Source organism: Gobius niger (genome assembly GCF_951799975.1).
Source record: "Gobius niger genome assembly, chromosome: 1".
NCBI lineage: Eukaryota > Metazoa > Chordata > Actinopteri > Gobiiformes > Gobiidae > Gobius > Gobius niger.
In genome coordinates, this window is record NC_136852.1 from 48,334,755 (window position 1) to 48,357,167 (window position 22,413).

At 40.3% G+C, this 22,413-nt stretch overlaps 2 protein-coding genes across 2 annotated transcripts in view; one reads left to right on the forward strand and one right to left on the reverse strand.

The window, feature by feature from the left end:
• Positions 1-400: 400 nt before the first annotated feature.
• On the reverse strand, positions 401-4,584 carry LOC306975201 (serine/threonine-protein phosphatase 6 catalytic subunit-like). Its single transcript, XM_079572654.1, has 7 exons — positions 4,436-4,584; positions 3,014-3,109; positions 2,872-2,937; positions 2,650-2,791; positions 2,492-2,571; positions 1,953-2,162; positions 401-1,183 (listed from the first exon to the last, which is right to left on the reverse strand). The coding sequence occupies exons 1-7, from the start codon at positions 4,508-4,510 to the stop codon at positions 935-937; spliced, it is 918 nt and encodes a 305-aa protein (XP_079428780.1). The 5' UTR covers positions 4,511-4,584; the 3' UTR covers positions 401-934.
• A 1,704-nt stretch (positions 4,585-6,288) lies between these two features.
• LOC306959343 (multiple epidermal growth factor-like domains protein 9) overlaps positions 6,289-22,413 on the forward strand; it is a 55,872-nt gene continuing 39,747 nt past the window's right edge. Inside the window, exons 1-2 of the mRNA XM_079551431.1 lie at positions 6,289-6,784; positions 15,615-15,819. Of these exons, the coding sequence (XP_079407557.1) occupies positions 6,442-6,784; positions 15,615-15,819 (548 nt within the window). The 5' untranslated portion in view covers positions 6,289-6,441. The remainder of the gene's footprint in view (positions 6,785-15,614; positions 15,820-22,413) is intronic.

A 22,413-nucleotide genomic window follows, 5' to 3' on the forward strand; every position in this document is an offset into this window, starting at 1 on the left:
CCTGGAAAAAACCCTAATCTCACTGGAACTTTCCTGGTTTAATAAACGCCAAATAAAGTTTAAAATATCAAATGAGTGAAATGATCCAACAGAGTCCTAAAGCAAGGACTTCATAATAAGTCAAATTAAATATGAAAAATATATTTTTCCTGTCACTGAGGCCTAGTCCAAGTCAAGTCTCCGACCTGCACATCCAAGTCTAATCCCAAATCTTGAGTGTGAGTCAAAGTCAAGTCATAAAATGTACTCAATAGTTTATCCACTAACTTGAAATTAAAGTGTAAGAAAACTTGATGAGTTGACAACTACACCTAGAATTTAAGAATCAAAAAGCCTAAAATAAAGTATGAAATGGGAATGTTCACACTGCTGTAATAACCACCTAATTCAAGAACCATTCACACAGTTGTTTATTGATAGGATTGCATTATAACACTGTTTACTCCACCGGATCAGCAGTTGTGTCAAAACCCACATTTTTGGTGCAGTGCTTTACACAGGATATAATACATTGAAATGGCAAAAATAAAAAATATTCCATTTTACACAACATTCTTTGTGGAATGTTTTTTTTTTTTTTTTTTCATTTAGTTGTTTTTTGGGGGAGCAAAAATAAAAACAATATCTACAATTATTTTAACTTTTTACAACAGAACGACAGCTTCATTTATGAACCCTTCTTTTATAAAACAACTTAACAATAGATGGCGCTTTGGAGCGAAATAACCATGTTTGATGTGTCAGTGGGTAATATTGTGCAGAGCTATGGCATATATCAGCAGACAGTTGGCACCGAGAAGAGCATTGAATATACATACTATACAGAATTCATACCTTTTCACAAGTGCTAGTGAAATTCAAAGACTATTTCATCCCATCATAGAGTTCGAATGGCTGTTGTGCTTTAAGGAACACAGCAGTCTCTCTCCTCTGTCTAAAGGAAGTACGGGGTCGTCGTTCTTGGCGGGATGACCCTCTCCGAATCGGGCACGGCTCTGAACAGTTTGGGTTCCCGGGTGTCGGCGTTTTTGAACACCATGATGGAGGCGATGTTGCCGCAGCGGTAGCAGTAGTTCGGCGCCGACCAAACCGTGACAAGCTTCTCGTCGAACATGAACTTGTATCCCTCGTGCACGAGCTGGTGAGCGCGGCAGATCAGCTTCAGGTTGTTGATGTGGACAAACTGGGGACAGAGGGTTTTATGTTTTAATCAACTACAACGTTACTATAAGGCTGATTAATGAACATGGAGAGAAGAGAGAAGATGATGACATTCCCCAGCATGATTTAGAAAAAATTACAAATATGAACAAATGTATAAAATAAAATAATTTCCTTAAAAGGCACGATACCTATTTTTTAACCCTTTTAGTCAAAATGTGACGAAATTGGTATTTTTTCCAATCACAGCCGTCCTTTGGAGTCAATATGTGACGACAAAGGCAAAATCCCTTTAAGCTACATATTGACTATTTGAGTTGAGCATGCACAACATCAATAACTCATAATATAATGCACACTTCACATATCAGGGTTATTTTTTCACAAATCACAACTTTTAAAACATACTTTTATGGGGCAAAAATAATGTCTCCCTACAATAGGGAAAAAATATCAGGTATAGGTTCATTTAAGTTGTTCCAGTACTACAACAACCTAAACAGAAACCTAGGTGAAATACTAGTAGTATATGTATGGTTGTTAATATACCAGTATCTGATTAGTCAATATCGACTTATTGCATAAAAAAACTACACTATTTCCAATACCCTTTACATTTCACCGGTACAGCTTTCAGTCTCATTATATTCCTATGGGGGATTAGCAGAGTCTTGCTATTAAATAAATATTCCAAAATGACAGTGTGGTGGACAGTCACTTATGTCAAGAACGACACAAACAGGGGTCAAAGTTACTGGAAGTAGCGGAGCACTTTTATGAGCCTGCTGTACCTCATTTGTGACTTTGGCTCCGAACAGCCAGCCTGCTCCTCTGGGACTGATGGCCCAAGTGTCCACGTCTTCAGGGTCGGACCAGACCAGGTCACAGAACGCGCCTTTGTGGGGGATCTCCTGGTTCCGCTCAATCGTCCGAATCTGATCCAAGGTTTTGATGTCGGGGGACAGGCCTCCGTGGACGCACAGGATCTGCTCATCCATCAGCTGATAAGAAAGTATTATATTAAATAATGTTACAGGAGCTTATATTAGAGCTGCTCCACAAACTACAAGTAACCAAGACTAATTTGTCAAAACGTGCCAATCTGAACATTTATAAAGCAATGCAACACCTATATAGCTATGCTAAGAATTGTTTTTATCATTAGCCAAAGACTGCACTGTAACAAATAAGAATAAATGCTCTAAGGGCAAAACACATTAAGAGGTTAATATGTTTTCAACTTCATATCGCTGAATAATGATCATATTAACAAATAAACATATTATTAAATTGCTGCAGTTATGGTAAACATAATGGCTCCATTACTTACAGCTGCGACTGTTAACATATCAAACACTTTGGTGCAATAACGCCAGGCATTTGCATTTCCATATTTAGTCTGACATTCATCTGAAAAACATAGAGAAAAGTTGAGTTATTTTAAATAGACTTTAATAGCAATGATTAACTGAAGTCAGTGAGCCCCACCGTAAAACCCATAAACTTGTGTGATTTGTCTGCTCTCGTGGTTTCCTCTCAGGAGTGTGATGCGGTCGGGCCACTTGGCTTTGAGCACGAGCAGATACGTGAAAGTTTCCAAACTGTAATAGCCACGATCCACAAAGTCGCCCTGGATACAAAAACATTTATGGTTGATGAAAAGACATCATAAATAATTCATAAATGTTTGCGCTCTAAATATTTCCACACCATGAAGATGTAGTTTGTGTCAGGAACTTGGCCGCCAGTCCGAAAGAGTTCACACAGATCATAAAACTAGGACAGAGATATAAACACATTGTTGATTAGATGTGCATGTTTTGATGATATTTCTCTCTAGACATTATTCTACCTGTCCATGTATGTCTCCACAGACTGTCACAGGGGTCGAAACAGGCTGAACATTGGACTCCTCCAAAAGAAGATCGCACACGTAGTCACATAATCTCTGTGTAGGGATACAAAGAACAAAGCAAACGTTTATCATAGTGTCAACACACAACATTTCATTAAGGTACTTGAGTGGTCAATAGAGTTCGGGACTGTGACGTCATATCCCTAAGCATTATGGGATTAGCAGCCATTGTAAACTTATGGAGATTTTAAAAGCTAAAATACTGGAGTTATTGTTCACATTAAAACACTTGGAGACCACAGTGTGTTAGATGTATTTACCAGCAGTAACTCAGCAATTAACGGAGTCGCTCCACTGCTTTTTTCTCCACTTTTTATAGTACTGTTTTTAGCTAATGTTAGTCTATGGAAATGTATGCTAACAGCTGCAAAGATGGCGGATCTCCATGGTAACTGTGGACATTCCCGAACTCTATACTTTTAAAGCAGGGGTACCTGATTTTTCCTGTTCAGACTGTGAAATGTTTAGTTTTGGCCCATACTCGTTTCTAGCTGTCACAATCCCTCATGCACAGCCGAATCGTTCAGGCAAATTAATTATATTTCAATCACGCCTGTGTGCAGCTTTGAGCAGTGTCAAAATGAAGCACCCCCATATATCGTGAAAAAAGTGCAACCAAGTCTGTTAAGCGCACACGCTGAGGCGGCGAAAATAAAATTACTCTTTGAACAAAAAGGCAGGAACCTCAGTTTTAACCGGAAGAAAAAACAAACAAAAAACAAAAGAGTAAATGAATAAATGGGAAGAAGAGGAAACATCATTTATTTATAAATGAATAAAAATAAATAGAAACCATCGTAAGCCTTTATCAACTAAAAACTGCACCAGTATAACGCGGATGCTGGTTGATATGATTTATTTATTTATTTATTTTTTCATTTATTTACTGCTGACTTAGCTTTAACATTGCAGAAGACTTCGAGAAAAAAAGGGAATAATTATTAATTATTTATTAAATATGTGGTAAGCAACTTCATTAAATTCTGCTAGGCTAAAGAAACAGGAGTATGTCTTATGACAGTCACCAATCACAAACTGTGCCATGACAGCATCCTCCATCTGTCAAAACATCCTCCCTCTTGTCTCACAACAACACTGCCCGAAGATCGACGTTTACAACATTGCCCACAGAACTGCAGACACACGCGAAATAACGAAGCACAAAATAATCCATGTCAAGTGCTTCCTAAATTTAGCCTTTAATGACTTCCTTGGCAAAGATGTGAAGTCAGCATGCTATGTTGCTAACTACGGCTAGCTAATTACGCCATAACAACACAACCAGCTCCGGCCACACAACTGCCGCTAAATCGCAACTATTCACGCAAAGTGGGGTTTGATTCAAAGATGAAATATTACCTTGAGGTCATTTTCTGGGAGATATTTACACTGCTTTGCTATCTCCGCGTATTTATCCAGATCTAAAGGCGCCATGGTGTGTTTTTCTGCCGCTAGCACAACTTCCTGAAAGTCCACACAGCGGTTTCACTTTACCGCCCCCTGCTGCCCCTTTTTGGCATTTTGCACCACGATGCATCCCGTGGAACTATTATTAATTGCATTTAGTAAGTATGTTGTTAAGTGATACTGTAGCTATTGTCAAAAATAAAATACAATAAAATAAATAAGTATATATTCCCCCATGCAAGTGAAAAAAAGTTTTGATTAACTGAGAAGGATAGAAAATTAATGAAAAAAGGCTACCACCAGGTGTCAGTCCTCACTCACATGGCACAGGGTCTGTGAATGGGTATGGGCTCCTCTACTTTTAATTTGTGATCTTTTAATCTTGTTACTGTTGGGTGTCTTCACTTAGGTTATGTATTTGCAGAGATAAAAATACATGATGTTTATGTAGGTTGTCCCTTATACATTATTGGGGCTCCAGCATAACGTCAATTAGACTTGTATATTTTCCACTTTTCAGATGTGGCATTTTGTTTACAAGCATTGACCAACGATGTCATTTATTATTATTATTATTATTATTATTATTATTATTATTATTATTATTTGTAATCTATTTCAGGCTATAGGCTATTATACCTAACTCATGATGGGTATCTAAGCTATTGAGAGATGGAGAACAAATCTTCAATTCAGTCAGTCAGTCAGTTAATGAATCAATCAATCAATCAATCAAATCAATCAATCAATTAGTTGTTTTGTATTGCCCAATATCACAACAGGAGTTGCCTCACAGTAGTGCACAAACATTAAGACAATGAAACAAAACAATAAACAAGGCAATCTAAAGTCCAGGCAAATGTGGTGTCCAGGCAAACATAATGTCCAAATAACTCAGTGGGAGAAAAGAGAAACCTCAGGGAGAACCACAGAAGGAGAGATTCACTCCCATGGACAGACAAGACAGTCCCTCCAGGTCTTTGCATTCATATGTTTCTATAGGCTAAATGTATGCCGAGAGAGAGATCTGTTTCAAATTATAAACAGTACAAATAAAAATACAAAAGCTTCACAAATAACATGGCTTAAAGTGTCTCATTAAAGCCACAGTCATTTCTTATAGACACATTTTCCAGACTTTCTAATAAAACTTCTCCAAAGCATAAACATAGACCTATACAAATAGGTTCATAATTCCATTTAAAAAAACGGTTATATTATAGAGCATAACAGGTAGTGGTTACTTTTAGGCGTCATTTTATGATTGATAAGCTTTATTATTGTCTGAGGGGAACCCAGTTATGGAAGCAGTGACAAATCAAATCTTAAAACAGAAAGCATGCGGTTCCCGTTTCTGTTTACACTGTTTTACATTTGTAGGCTGGACAGGCACGTAAATAACCCTAGGGCATTTCTCTGCGTGCCTATACACAGAAATACCCACAACCAGCTTAGAACGCCCTTATGTTGCCTATTCATAATTTATAGACGGTTTATAGCCTGCTTAAAAATCAGCCATCCAGTTCCCTAATTTCAACCGATTGCCACACAACAGAAAGTAATACTGCCTTTAAATCACACATCCTGATCATATTTTGTGGCCAAAATTATGAATGAAATACATTACGTGCCCCCCATTTTCTTCACTGCCTGATCATTTGGCCTACAATGTAATATATAGGCTAGTGGAGCTGTAGCATGATTAACGACTGTGCGCGCAGCCAATCGGGGCGCGCCTTGGGAATCCCTCGCGCGGCTCCGATTGGCTCTCCCCCGCGCAGGGCGCCTCCCCTCCTCTGCACAGGTTCGGTTGTGCAGCAGGTGAAGTGTTGCTTGCGGTTCATAGGGCAACAAACGGCAGCCAGAGCCACCGGGGGGACATCGATGGTGGCGCAAATTCAGGGACAGGTCTGAGAGGGACCGCTGCTACGGCGTTCATGGAGAGCTGAGGGCCCACCATGAGGCGAACCTCCTTAATGATGTACATATCTGCCGCTCTGCTGGTTATTTTACACGTCTATAGCGGATTTTCCGAAGCAGCGCCTCCTCGCATCAATCAATACGATGCGTCGCCGTCTACTACTATCGCCTCTTCCCCCCCGGCATCTCCACCTCCGCAGACTGGGATTATTTCCTCCGGCGCCGGCGTCCAAAAGCGATCCACGGATGCACAAAGCACTCTTTTCGCCCCGGAGAAAACGCTGCAGACCATGGTGTCGCCTATGGTCTCCCAGCGCTCCGCCAACGATGCCTGGTCTGCGTATAGCACGGGCTCCGCCGCCGCTATAGACACTAACCAAGGTGAGTGTGCGCGAAATGGAGAAAGTGCTTTCGATCTATGGTATATTCCTGTGACAAATGCATTGATTCCCGACGTCTATTAGGTTGCGCTGCACAAAAGGGGCTCGTCTGTGAGGTTGTCCTGGCTTGATTTTATTGAAGTGGTTGTGCATTTTTGACGCAGAATTAACCACTGTGCAACAATGGACAGGCACTTGACGTTTGCCTTTTACGCACACACACACAAGCGCGCACACAAAACCCCTGATGCAATTTTAGGCAAATCACGCGGCGATGTGTCCCCTGCGGTTCCGTGAAGTGTGGCCTATATATTGCGCTCCACACTAGCCTCTTTATTAGATTGGAGGATGCCACATTATATTGCATTGGGCTGACGAGAAGGGGAGGGGGAGGATGAGGAGGGGGGGCTTGTGCTATGGGGGTGTAAGATTGATCCTGTTTTTGTTTGAAGGAGCCTCCTTTCACGCGGACGCACCATCGCGTTATTATTGCTTGCACGTTATCAGGGGAGAGGGGGGGGGGGGGGGGGGGGGAAAGAGAGCAATGTCCTTATCCTTGGTGGAGCAGCCTCCCTTGTTGTTGTTGTTGTGGTGTGCAAGGCATCAATAAAGACACAAGGCCATCCCGAGCAAAAAATGGCCAAGGAACGCAAAGGAGCGCGACCATGAATGAGAAATGACACGGTAAAGCCCCTCCTCTTTACACCTCTCGCATCCTGGCAGCCTCCATGTGCGAGTGTTGTTCTCCAGAGAGCATCCTCAATCACCTTGGCTAGAAATCATATTTGCTAATTACTTTCAATTTTAATTAAACAGGAGGAAATATAGTCACGATTTATCTAAAAAAAGAGTATGTTGTAGTCTTTAAGAATCAACATTACAAATTGGCAGTGATCAGGCGTAATTACACGCTTATAATCACACCTTTTGTTATTGTTTTTTAATGTCGAAACTATAATGGCCATCCTGTAGTTTGTGATGATTCCAAAACATCTTACAGCCAACTCTAAGATTCAATAGCCATGCCCTCCTTACATGGAACTAGGCTATTCCGCTATACACTTTGATATTATGGCTCCTCACAACAGGAGGCCCAAGCCTGTAACCATCATCTTGCACATGCTTTGTTCGCCTATCTTCCAGTCAGCACTAATAGCAGCCAAGACCATTGAAATGTAAACCAAAATGGCTGATTTCGGGTTCCGCTGTCGCCCGAGAAAGAACGGTTACGCCTCACAAAACTGGTGGAAGTGGGTATTAGGGTTAAAATAAACACACAAAAAAACAAAAAGAAACAAGATGCAGGACTAGGGTTGTTGTGTTTGGGGCAGGTAGAGACAGAACATTTGCTTACTGTCTGCTTCGTATTGGAAAGACTGATTTGTTTTGCCGCCAGAACGATAGAAGTGGATTAAGTGAGCAGTTTTGTTCACTTCTCAAACACATCTACTTTATTAGTTGTTGAAATGAATTGTCCATTTAAAGAAGTATTTAAGTAGCTCGTGAAATATTTTTGCTAGAGGCTTAGGTGCGCTTCAGACATCCGCCGTTACTACATGTGCCAATACAAACGTTTAAATATTCATGTGCACGTTTATTTTTGTGGAGAGACGTTTCGACCGGTAGGCCGTCCATTGTCCATGTGCCGGGGGGGGAAAACATTCTTGTTGATACTAAATATTTCAGGGTGGGTCCCGCTACACAATGGTCCAGCTTTGATAATTATCCATCCACACATGAAGCAAAATGGCGCCTTCAGTTTTTTTTCGTCTCCCAAAGCAAGATGTTGGTTGACACTTTCATGCAACTTAAATTCCTTAAAACGTGCACTATGGTTTTGGAATTTCACACATGCAATGGTGCAATTTTGACGATCTTTTGTTGCCCTAAAGGGAAATCCAAAAGTCTTTCAGAAACCATCATGGAGAGACATTCAGATCTCCCAATGTCCCTGAATGCACTTTTTTCTTTCGCCTACTCCTTCATGCAATTAAATTCTCAACATCTCCCCCGTGCTTTGTGTCTCTCAAACAAACTGAGGTACGAGCAAAAGCCTCACTAACTGTACGTTCTCTTTTTTTTGTGTTAGCATTTTACAAATCAGTTTTTGCATGGTTAATTGTGCCCTTTAGCTTCCCTCTTGCGGGTGAAAAAGACAAATGTATCTTATGCTTAAACAGGACTTGACATCTGTATCGCTCAAAACCGCTGTAACGTGTTGTGCTGTGGCAATAATTCAACAACAACTTCATAGTTTCTTTTGCGGTTTGAGTGAAAAACGCGAGTGGTTGTTAAACTGTGGGGGTGCATCTGAAAAAGTTGGAGAACCTTTTCTCTATAGGGCAGCGGTTCCAAACCTTTTTTGTCTCACGTACCCCTTGAGTCCTTCATTTCTACTCAAACTCTAAACTCTATGCTGCGGCCAATTATTTAGAAAATGATCATTATAAACTCAAATGTATAGGTATTTAGTTGTGTATTGTGTTCAAATTAAAGTGAAAAACACCATCAACTTCAAACCTTTTACCACTTACTTGACCTGCTTTTGTCCCATTAGTTCTGCTTTAGTCTTGGATTTGACCAATTCTATCAAATTAAAGATATATCACGTGGAACAGCCATTTCTCTATCCCGGCAGTGGCTCAATGACGGAGTGTTTGGCTGTTCAGTCCCAGCTCACACTAGTGTTGTGTCCTAAGACAAGACCGTTCAGCTGCCTTTACTCCACCGCTTGTGTACACTTGCGCATTTGTGATTGCGAATGCCAGACAACATGCAAATTAGCCAACGGCCAGAACAATATAAAGAACAATATACCTGTGCTTTATTTGACTGACTCCACAAAGCTTTTCCCGCCGACTACATCGATGTGTCAGATTGCAGCTTGCCCCGGGGGCTCTATGGGGATGCGCTCTCTCCAAACCAGAGCAGCACCTCTCTTTGTTGCTCCACAATGGCCACTCACCTGATAATATCACGTCAACAGAGGCGTGACCCAGCCCCGCCCTGGTCCAAATATACACGCTCTGATTGATACAGGGCAGGTTCTGGCACATAGCTCTGAGCTACAATGATGTCAATGATAAGATACTGACGTCTGCTGGCTCTGTCTATTCTGGGAAGTGAATTTCTGATGCTGTATGTGATTCACGTGATTCTATTTGAGGAACTAAAGTGAAGTGATATTCTGGAGTTATTGAAGAGAAACTATAATGTGGAAGTTTTTTTGCTCTAAATGTTTTGCTTTACAATAATTCTAAACAATAAGAGATTTTTCCTGTTTATTCTAGTTAATGGGAAAACTCCCAGCTGGTAGGTTAACAACTGACTGCAACAGATTTGACTTGTATCAACATCACCATTGCACTGGGAAATGTGAAAAATATTATTAAGGTAGGAGGTATTACCAGTCTAATATCAGTCTATTACCAAACACGATGAAGGAAATACTGTTATATTATATTATATTATGATATATTTTTCTTATTATATGCCTGATGAGCCAGAACTGAGGGAAGGTTAAAGATCAGGTCAAAAGAAAATGTATTTTATTATATTGATGAACATTGTTTTATTGCTAATGAATAATGTAATGCACTGCTTGACCCAAAATAAAGTTGCCACCTGAATTCAACTCCCTGCAGTTGGTCAGGTTTAGGTTCAGTAACACTATGTGCTCAAAGAAAGACATCAGCTCATCCTGAATGACCAGGTTATTTCATGAATGGATTCCTTCTTCCCTGACGGCACAGGCATATTCCAAGATGACAAAGCCAGGATTCATTGGGCTCACATTGTGAACGGTGGTTCAGGGAGCACCACACATCATTTTCACACATGGATCAGCCGCCACAGAGTCCAGATCTTAACCCTATTGACAATCTTTGGGATGTGCTGCAGAAGGCTTTGCACAGTGGTCACACTCTCCCATCATCAATAGAAGATTTTGGTGAAAGTTAACGCAACACTGGATCTTCTGACAATGCAGAAGCTTATTGAAACAATGCTACGAATGTGAGATGTAATCAAATTTAAAGACGTGTGATCTTTTTTCAGCAACTTTTTTTTTTTTTTTTGGTCAAGCAATGTTTAAGGTATAAGTATCTTTCAAATACTAGAACCGTTAAAGTACTTGACTGGTACCAAACAATTGAGTACTTTAAAGGCCTAATCTGTTACAGTTTAAGAACAGCTTTACTCTGCTTTGTAGATGATACAAGACATTCAACTTCATATGTGCCTCTTATGTAACTCTTTTTCATGAGAGAACAACAACAAAGTTCTTGACATATTTTACTGATATGATGGCCAAAGATAGAAGTGTTGTCAAGAATACTTGTTATGAGATATGATACACCTTCTTAAATCAGTTCAGTTTGTGTGCATGTCTATGGACCTTTAACCTAGGCCTGAATTCTGACAAAGCATTTTTAGCCCACACAATCCTCCGGTGGTGGCCTCTACTTCCTCTCTCTCCCTCTGCCCTAATCTCTAGTCCTCTCCAATCAGCATCAACCCTGTCCCGCACAAAAACACTTCAGTGCCCCGTCCCAAACCTGCGCTTGCGAGATACCGATGCCACTGTAAGCGACACACTCTCGACTCTCCTGTATTTTCCGTTCGAGTTGTGGAGGACACTGATCGGAGCAGAAAGCATGACCGAGCAGCAGTGCGCACCGCCTTGCATAACCCACACAACCCCTTTTCTTTCGTTACATAAAGGGAAACGACAAGCCCATTCGAATCCAAACGTCCGGTCCGCTTAAGGCGCAGCACACCTCGGCCACATTAATAATGCATGTCCCTCTCTGCTGCAGGTCTCTGTCATTGTAACCCACCGTTTCACTGCTCTCAGAGTCCCCAGTGGCAAATCTGTTTGTGTCGAAAATTACGATGTTTTTCAAATTCTTGGGGCGGGTGATAAGGTATAAAAAACTAAAATAGATTCCACTCGTTTTTTATTGCTTCGCACTCAGTCGCCCCCAAAGGACATTTTCCAAGCCAGCTGTGAATGGTTGGAAAGTTAAAGCTTACTGAGCAAGTTTTAGGAGGAAAATGAATTGAACATATTACAGTATAGGATGTAATGGACTGGCTTTCACCAATGATGTATAGGCAAGTTGTCAACAAGCATGTGACGAAGACGCGCAGAGAAAACAAAAAGCTCTGTCCAGACCTCTTTTTTTGAGTCTTAAAGGAACAGGACACCATATATATTCCATATATGTTCTTACCTGAGCTTACACAAGTTGATACCTACCTGTTTGGTCTTTGTGCGCGCCTGTGGAAGAGCAACATTTTTGGTCATTTTGCAAGACTGAGAGCACGCACAAAGACCAGACAGGTGCGCATCAACTCGTCTAAGCTTAGGTAAGAACATATCTCAATATGAAAAAACGGTGGCCTGTTCCTTTAAAGCCCTATATCTGTTTTTTCAATAACAAACAATGACGGAGGAGGCTAATATAATAAAATGTTAGTTGCGGCCCAAACAAATTCCTAACTTTCTTAAGAACTGTGATGATACAAATATGTTAAAGAGGGGGTATTATGTGTTTTTCAATCACATAGCACCAGTCTATAGCACACTACAATGATGACGAAACCTTCTGTTGGTCTGTAAATGCAGTAAATTAGAATAGCTGCCTTGTATAAAATTGCTCTCTCAAAATGGCTGTAGCGAATGTCTTGAAATAGGCCTCTGTCTCTTTAAGAACCTCTGACCCTTTCCGACACGCCCCCTCCACACGCTGTCTGTGGCATCAGTGGGGAGGGGGTTCTGCTGAGGAGCAGTGATTGGTTACTCGGCTGGTGACGAAAGGTCGGAGGTGTCTCCAGGAGGTGGGGGCGTTCCTAGGAGGACTCAGGCAAACTTATCTCTAAAATGGCTGCCATCAGAGTTTTTACAGATTACTCAAAAATACGTGAACGTGCCAAGGCAACACTTCAGGCATGTTTTTAATGAGGGAATGACATAATAACATGTTGTAAAGCTTGAAAAAGTCGATTTTGCATAATACCCCCCCTTTAACAGTTACAAGTTTACCTGAAACTTCATGAAATTGATACATATGCTTTATGATTAGATGGACAGTGATTTTTCCACAAATGTCTGAGTTTACAATATACTAAACTAGGACAAAACAAATTGCCCCCCAAGAAATACATTTGGTATCGTGCCTTTTAACTCTAGTGGTGTCACAAAAAATACAAATGTAAAACTCGATACAAAGGAAAACCCTTGATACCAACTTCAGTGAGCGCACCAGATGAAGTAAAAACAAATATATCAAGTGCTCTTTGAGAACAAAACCTGCGAAAACAAATACGATATTGATAATTTGGTTGACCCTACTTCCCTTCAAAATATATTGCAATGACAGTGAAACACCCAGGAGGAAATGATACCAACCACTTTTACTAGACATTAGGATCTGAGCGTCACCAAACCGTCCGACTTTTTTTAGAAAGGTGTTGAAGTACACTCTCCACCTGCGTATATGGGACTGCCTGAGCCGCATGTCTGTTATTGGGGTTTTCTTCCAGAACATGAAAGAATCTAAGGTTAATAAAAGTGGCTTACTCTGAGGCAGTCATTGAAGATGCAATGACGGACCTTTGAATCACATTGTCCCATATGTGTGTCCTCACCTCAGTATGACGGACAGGGTGTAGGATGAGCCTGTCCATAATGTTCTCTGTTTATGGACAAATCAATTGCAATTTACAGGTAGTGGCAGAGTGGCATTAATCAGTGGTGATCTCAACACTATATGAACGACACTGTGAGTCACACTTGGTCCAACGGTTGGGCGCCCTTCCTAACGGAAACCCATAACTCAAAGCATCATGGGAGATGGACCAATACGGAGGCTCGCCCATGAGCTCTTCCATAATGTGAACAATAAGGAAATGAAGCGTCAATCTGGCAATAGGAAAACGGATGACTGTGATTCTCAAAGCCGCTCAACAAAAACAGGCATTTCTCAAGCGACTTTACAAGCATTAGGGATATTGTGTTGTTCAAGCTGGGAAATGTAGAAGAGATGTCTGTGGTTTCAAAATAGTAAAAAATACACTGATAATTTTCCCCCATGACATTGTTATGTAAACTATGCATTTTGTTATTCCATAATTTACCAAAAAAAAGCCTCTTTTCATCCTCTTTTCCACTACAACTAATGTTGTAGAAATTCTTTTGATTCTTGGGATTTGCATACATCTCATCATCAGAAGGTCTACGGTCAACAAAGAAATGCTTGTAATTTCAGCCAAAACCGCAACTGTACATGTTTTAGACCACAATGTTTTGTATTTGTTGTTAACTTTCACAGTAAAAACCTTTGAGCAATTATGTCATAATTTTCCAATAAATTTAGATATAATGCCAGGCCTTAATTTTAGCACAATTAATTGCTCCACGGAAACCCTGGGAAATGATCTTAATTTGATCTTTTATTGCCAAGTCAGAGCACAAACTTCAATTTTAGGTTTTGATTCAGAATAAGTAAAAAAAATCTAAATAATGATAATAATAATATATCTTTGATTCACATCTGACTAACGGAAGCAAACATAGTTATCAACTAACATAATGATTGTTGCAGTCCCATAAAGATACTATCATATGTACATTTCCTCCTGATTTGATTACCTGATTTCAAGAAATCTGTTCATGAGGCAAGTTTTTCACACTCTCATTAAGAAAAAATATCGCATACCCCTCAAAATTAGATACAAAAATCTTAGTTTACTTGAAATAAGATTGTTGTTGATGCCTCAAATGTAAAAATCTACTTTTTGCAGTGCCCTCAGTGACACACTTTATACAGTATCAAACGTATTTCCCGGTGCACAACATTTGTTATTGAGCCAAGAGGGAAAACTGTGTTGTGCTTATCTCGCCTCCACGTCACTTCTCTGTTGTCGGCTCAGACAGGAGCAGATATTTCAGAGGTTTGACTTATGTAACAGGACGCTCTTCAGACAAGTACACAGCTGCAGAAACATGAGGTCAGGTACAGACAGGTCAGCCACACAGCAGGGAGACGGGGCTTAAACTTGATTTCAAAATTGTATAAAGTAAAAGAAAAGCTGCTTTTTTGCTCCTCTTTTGTTGTTTTTGCAATGAGCTTTAGGCATTTTTCCGACTTGATAAAGAGTCATGGAATGGGATTAGCTCTGTTTGGTAACTCATGATGGTAATAACATTTTGATTGGAGATAATTTGATCTGTATCTAGGTCTGGTAGTACTTGGATGATCAAACATTATATGAGCTTGTACTTTGTGCGAAAAATTTGAGAACCACAGTTAAAGAGTAAGGGCTAGAACAGCATTGGTCCAAACAAAATTGTCATCTTGCATATGCGCAACTGTTGAACTATGGTAGCGCCTTGTGACTGCGGCCAGTGGCCAAAGGGCGTCGCTTATGAAAGAAAGAGGTCGGCTGAGGTGTTTTTTTCTGCTTTCCCTTCGCAGCTTTATCATCTTTTCCTTCCTTAAGCATTTAGGCTCCATCCCTTTTCAGCTCTCACAGGACAAAACATAACATAAACGTTATTTATCCCACTGTGAGTTAAACACTGCCCGTGTCCCGAGAGAGAGAGAATATATAAATTTGAAGTTATTGAAGTTAACATTTCTTTAATCTGCCTCAAATGCTGTTGTTTCGTAAATGAAAGTCCATTGGTGCCGGCGTTCAACATGAAAGAGTTGTATTTTGAATTGCAAGTTAAGCTTCTTGTTAGATGTGCTTCATATGGAGAACATGTCAAATACAGCACTAACATTGTTTTGTAAAATAACCTATGCTGGTCTTTCTCTCTTCAGAGCTGGTGTGTAACTGCAGCACGGGGGCGGAGGGCATCCTGTACCCGGACGACTGCGATCCTAAAACAGGACAGTGCACGTGTGACATGGGCTACACCGGCCTGCAGTGCGACGACTGCGAGGAGAGCTACTTCACCAACGGGACGAGCGGCTGCCTGCCTTGTGCCTGCGACTCGTACGGGGCAATCAGCCAGCTCTGTGACAGGTCAGGACACTCGGGCTGTATATTTACTGAGGCAATAAGATGGGAATGTGTGGAGCTATTGAAGTGGGGTGGTTAAAATGGGAGTGGAATCATACAACGTTTTTGGCTTAATCCGCCATGTTTGTTGACAGCAGATAGCAACCAAGAGTGTCATTAGCAAAAATAGGTGAATAAAAGGTGAAGGTAAAAGATAAGAGTGAGAGTGAGAGTGTCGCTACTTGTATATAACACTAACATTTAGTTGAATTAAGAGTTAAAATCTGAAGTATCTGCTGATATCGCATGAAATACAAACACGCCCTCTCAAAGTAGTGGCTGTTTTATTTAATTAGGTGATTTATTTCATTAGCTGACATTAGCATTAGCTTGCTGCCGCTAGCATTAGCATATTGTTGCTAGCCGCAGCATTTTACACGCCGATCAAAAATACGTGTGTGGAGGTTAAAACTAACTCAGCGATTGAATCCTCCAGGTTGTGCCCTTCAAAATTAGGTTACATGCCCATATTCACTGAGGTTCAGGTGAAAGTTGGGTTTTAAAACGGTGAGAATCAAAACGGGTGTCGGTTCAGCATTGGATATTTGTAGCCGATACCCAATATTGTATTTTTCCAGTATCGGCTCCGATAACAGTATTATCGGATCGGTGCATCCCTAGTCTTAGATAATATAAAAATCTCGTATTGCCAATCACTTTCTTTATCATGTGGATCGAGTGCTGCAGCTCTATCCACTGATAAGCCTCTCTGTTATTCTGCGTGTTCACTGCATTGTATTAAACCAAGTAACAATCGTCATAACAGAACACAAAGAAACTGATTTACTGTTAGGGCTTTTGCAACAAAGAAATTCTTGTTTGGGTCAGTTTTTCAGCTGAGAAAGGAGGGGAAAATTTTAGTCTTTCGCCACCAAAATTCCCAGATATTCCCGGACAAAAGAGTTGATTATACTGTGCTGGAGCCTTGGCATCTCTACTTTGAGAAATGGCCAAAGCTGAATTATAATTACGTACATTTCAATGCAATTGTCTGGACAAAGATCAGGCAAACGTACTGCAATAAAAAAGTACTTATGCCAAGTTGCTTTAGGCCGTTCCTGTTGTGTAAATAGTGTTCTGAATGGGATATTTATCGTAGTAGTTCAGAGGGCTACAACGAATAAGCAACAAGACGTTTCAGGAATATTGGTGCTTGAGCTCAGCATTATAAACATTTCGCCTCGACTCAACACGGTCTGTTTGATTTGAGTGCAAACTCTTGGTCTTATTGCCGGTTCAAGCATCCCCCAACTAAATTATTTACCAGTGCTTACAGTATTTATATCGAGCTAGACGCACTATGTAGACTGCTCAATTAAGCCGTTTAAGTGAAACTGTGGTTTGATGAGGTAATAGCATATAGTAATTACCGACTGAAAGAAAAAATAAGAAGAGATCTGATTACATTGTGGTGCTAGATGCGAACGCAGTACAGTCAGATAAATCAAACTATAGTTTTTTCGCCTTTTCCAGTGTGGGATCTTCTAAGAAAATCATCTGCAACCCATCCAGCTAGAACTTTGAGTACATTGGCTAATGACCCTGGCTATGTGGTTGCATTGAAGCGCAAAATCCAAACAATTTCAGATATAATGTGGAAACACGATAAGCTCGTTTTAACACAACAAAGAAAGAACAGGAAGTATGAAGCTTGTTCTATTGCCTGCAGATATTGAATCAACTTCAATTTTCTAAACATATAGCACCCAAATCAAAGTAATTTCAGCCCTCATTGAGTTTGTATTAGTCTGTTAGTGTATTCAGCCTGGCTTGAAACAGCGTTGTATGAGCGTGACAAAGTGGACTCTGGGAATGTACCTTTTTAAAGAGCTCTATCTTTAGCCGCAGCACAGCGTCGCTCTGTTGAGCTGATAGGAGGCGCGTGCTGTGAATTAATGTCTTTTATCTCATGTTATTGAGACGGAGACAGGATCAACCTGATTATGCTCTGGACATTGTAAAACACTGCATCCAGAACTAGTAGCCTCATAGTAGAGATTCAAATATCCTTGAGTGGCCTTATTGAGTTGACGACTTCTATCCCTTCAGTAGCTTCTTCTCGCTTATAGTCAAATAGTCAAATGTAAGACACAAGGTGAACAGAATCCAGCTCTAAAATCCATAAGTCGGCACCAATCTTTTAAAGAGGGAGTGTTCTGCTTTTTGCTGGTAGTTGGTAATAATGTGAAATACAGAGGTTAGAAATTGCAATATTGATCTAAAACAGAAATATCCAGTAATTTCACTTACTGGTTTTCACACAATCTCCCCATAAGCCACTCCCACCCTCTCCTTGTGCTTCCTATTGCCGTGCAGCTTCAGTTTCAATAAAGAGAAGAAAAGAAGGAAAATATAGGCCGCTCTGTGGCTGTAGTGAAGCTATGGTGAGTGTTTTCAGATAGCAATGAGAGGATTAAGCTTAACAAGAAATTGAGAGGTGAGGAAAGCATTCTCTGGATACCTAGGACCTCAGGAGGAGCTTTTTGGGAAGTGTCACCGGAGTGTCACTGGAGTTGTGTCGAAACACAACTCCAGGTAACATGGCAAATAGTTTCTTCTTGTCTCTACTTTTTTGTGCTGATTAAAACTTCAGTCACAAGACATCCACATAAAAGGTCTAGCACAGCCTATAGCCTAGAGCAAAGTGGGGGTCTGGACCCCCTGGGGAGTCGCTGGACACTGAAATGGGGGTTCGCAAGATGATTTTGAGACAATATTTCTGACATTTTTGAGGTACATGCCCATATTCACTGAGATTCAGGTGAAGGTTGGGTTTTAAAACAGTGAGAACCAAAACGGGTGTCGGTTCAGTATTTCATATTTGTAGCCGAGACCCGGTATTGTATTTTTCCAGTATCGGTTCCGATATCGGATACCAGTATTATCGGATCGGTGCATCCCTAGTCTTAGATAATATAAAAACCTCGTATTGCCAATTTCTAAATTCAGTCATTTTGTATCATTTCAAGAAATTGCTGCAGGCTCCTTTGTTACTTTCTTTATCATGTGGATCGAGTGTTGCAGCTTTATCCACTCATAAGCCTCTCTGCATTGTATGAAACCAAGTAACAATCGTCTTAACAGAACACAAAGAAACTGATTTACTGCTAGGGCTTTTGCAACAAAGAAATTCTTGTTCGGGTCAGTTTTGTAGCTGAGAAATGTGGGAATTATAATAGTCTTTCTGACACTGAATTTGATGTTGTTGTTTTTTATTTGAAAACATGATATTTTAGTGAAATTAAGCCAAATATCAAAATACAGTATCCAAACCAACATAATGCATAATTACGTTTTACAAAAGGGGGTCCCGAGTTGTTGGTTGCCTTTGGGGTTCGCAGCCTGTAAAGTTCGCCTCAGGTCTAGAAAGGGGAACTCTGTATCCCCTACCTTTTCACCCCCTGCTGTCCAATCCAGTAAAGCTTGGATAAGATAAGAAAGAAATAAGATGTAATTGAAATGGTGTTGGCAATGCATGCATCTGTTACCCTGTGTGTGTGTTCGTACCTATTGTCCTTGACCCATACGTGGCTCTCATTTTAAAGTTCCATAGTTTGTTTATTGTTGCAGCCTGTTAACTCTTTTTTTTTCTTAGCCCGGTTAAAATATTAATAAGCAATGTGTGTCTCACTCAAGATACCGGCTATAATCCTGTATTACTAGAAAATGCTGTCTTCCACAAGCTTTTTGAATTCATAAATAACCTGCCGTCATGTTTAATCAGGCGTTAAATTGCGGTATAATATGGCTTTCATGGCTCTAGGCAGTTGTTTTAATTATTTAGTATAAGCAATCATAAGTGTGGAAGTCTTTCAAATTGTGCAAAAACAAAGTAGGAGAAGTATTTGTAACTGAGATACTAAGCCTGTTGGTTCCTGGTTCTTTTCTTTTCGTTCTTTAGCGTCAAATTGTGGCAAAACAACTTAAAAATACTAAATCGGGACCCCGTGCACATTCTTTAAGTTTTGTTTTAGGTTTTGTTTGCAAAAAAGTGTGTAAGACCTCAGTCATCTCGCAAAATATTGTCTCCGAATATTGTCAAAACCTTTATCTAGCTTGACTCTAGCTTGGATCTACATGTCATGTACTCCGGGTCTATAGCTGCAGCCGTAGCTGGAGAAACTGCGTGGGTTTTTGAGCCTTTTTAAAAATAGCGTCTGCACTTTCTGTCCCTAAATGAGGAGAGAGGGAGCTCACTGCAGAGGATTGTGGCGAATTCTGGCTTTACGTAACCATCTGCAGTCGGCGTCTCGACAGTAATGGGCTCTTCAAAGGAGACGTGTCCGGAGTGCGGTCCACGGGCCAGATGTGGCACGGGCCGGGATTTTGTGTGGTCTTCAAATTTATTATCTTTAATGTATTATCTGCGTCCCACAACTATCAAATCCTGACCTCAATCGCCTTGACTTCATCCCAGCATATGTGAACGTCCCATACATCATTTTAATATTTATGTATTACTTCAGTACTGGTGTCAGCCATAGCGTCTGGTTTTAATTTGATCACTTTTAATTACCCTTGCTCTCTGTTCGGGCTGAACGATATGGACAAAATTTAATATCTCGATATTCATGCCGGATACCTCGATATTGATACGATATACGATATAAGGACAGGTTGGGTGAAAACCGAGCATTTTTCAGAAAAATAAAAACATCATACAATAGAGTGCAGTTTTATTGATGAAAATGTATATAGTTTACATCTCGCTTTTTCGATATTAATATCTTGAATGTTCGTATCTCAATATTGATAGCGATATATCTTTCAGCCCTTACTCTCTGTTACCACTGTCCTTAATGCTACTTAGCTTGACAAATGGATGGCTGCAGTGTCTTGCTTGTTATCGAGTTTTTTTAAAATACTTTTATGCTGTGTTTTCCTCCTCAGTATGAGAGCAAGTAGTCTGAACCATAGAAATAAAAAAGAGAAGAGGCGGCAAGTAGGCTAGTCTGGGAGACGGTGTCCGTTAGCCTTCTTAATGTATTTATCCCATAGCCGTTAGCATTAGCCATCAATCATCGCAAAATTATGAGTGATCCAGATGTTTTTGTGGGGTTGGATCTTATATTTCTATGGGTTGGACACACATCCCGTGGCTACTAAAGATCACCTTATGAGATGTTAAAGAAATCTTAGAAATTATATAAATGCCATAAAAAGGACAAAACATGCGCCTGTCTTTCCGTTTCATTTGTATGGGGATAGAACGTTCAATGTGTGCTTTTGTAGCAACAGTCTCAGATAGCTAAAGGCATTTCTGTGATTTCATGGTCTGAACCCTTTTGGTATGTGTAATAAAAAAAACATTCTCAACTCTTTGCACTACCTACTGTATATAGAACTAAAAGCTAAGCAAGCAATTTTCTTTCTACTTTCCTCATGTTTGCAGTCATACTAAGGGTCTGTCCGGGGCTAAAGCGTTTTCACACATAATTCTCAGACCGTCTGGACCATGCTAACCCCACTAACCTTGCTAACCTCGCTAATGTTGCTAACACCCGGCTATGGCTTGAGCCGGCAGCCCCCCTGAGGAGCTGATTACTATGAGTTACACAGATTACCAGTGTCTCCCCCTGAACTTAGCCCACTCATTAAGGAAAAAGCCGTTTGACCGACTCTGTGAATTAGAGCCTCTTTATACCCCGTTACAGACCTCGGCTCGTCGCTGCGTGGCAACTCCCTACCAATGACATTGAGACCACCTTGAAAATGAACATAAATGTGATTGATAGGTTTTTTATGAAGAATTTACAGGCTTTTTTATGCGCGGATGACACATTTACATTTGGCAAAGCGAGAAATTTAGCATCGTTCAATATGAGAAATATTAGGCAATTAATTAGTCCTATGTGTATTGATTGTAAATCTGTCTTGAAAATGTTTAACCTTGGTTGCAGTAATATTTAAGTGGGTTTAGCTTTCAACTAATTCAGTTATTGATTATTAATCTGTCAAGCCAGTAAAAAACAATAGTTGGTTGCAGTCTGATGATAATGATGATGCTGCTGCTGCATTAACTATTAATTCGTTCAACAGAACATTTAAATTGAATGACATTCAAGTCTTTGGAAAATCGTGGACATTATAGAAAAAAGACCATTGTGTGCTGTGCATCAAATTATACAAGATTGTTGTTGTTATTATTATTATTAGTAGTAGTAGTAGCAGGGATTTCAGTAATTCATTTGAAGAGAGTAAAAATATACACAAAGCCAACATTCTCCACAACAAGTACAATCATCACACGTCTATATCTTAATTGTAAAACTTGTGGCACAAATGATTGCCTGGTGCTGTTTTTTGGACAGGGCTGGGCACCTGTAACTCCGACCTGAAGGGAACAGCTCAGACTCTCTAAACAGAGGATGTTTTCTTCTCTTGCAATATAGGTTCTGTGTTTGCACAATAAATGTTGGCTACATTGTTGTGAAATGTGCCAGCTCCAGTCGACTGAAGAACAGTTTCATACACCAGGCCATCAGAAAGCTGAACTACCTACCCTCCCTGTGCTCCCAACCTCCACCACCCGCTCCACAATAAAGGATGAGAGAAATA

Coding starts and splice junctions, on each gene's coding strand:
- LOC306975201 (XM_079572654.1), bottom strand. CDS start 4,510: ATGGCGCCTTTAGATCTGGATAAATACGCGGAGATAGCAAAGCAGTGT. Junction 2,938..3,013: donor GTGGAGACATACATGGACAG/GTAGAATAATGT, acceptor TCTCTGTCCTAG/TTTTATGATCTGTGTGAACT. Junction 2,572..2,649: donor ACAAGTTTATGGGTTTTACG/GTGGGGCTCACT, acceptor TATGTTTTTCAG/ATGAATGTCAGACTAAATAT.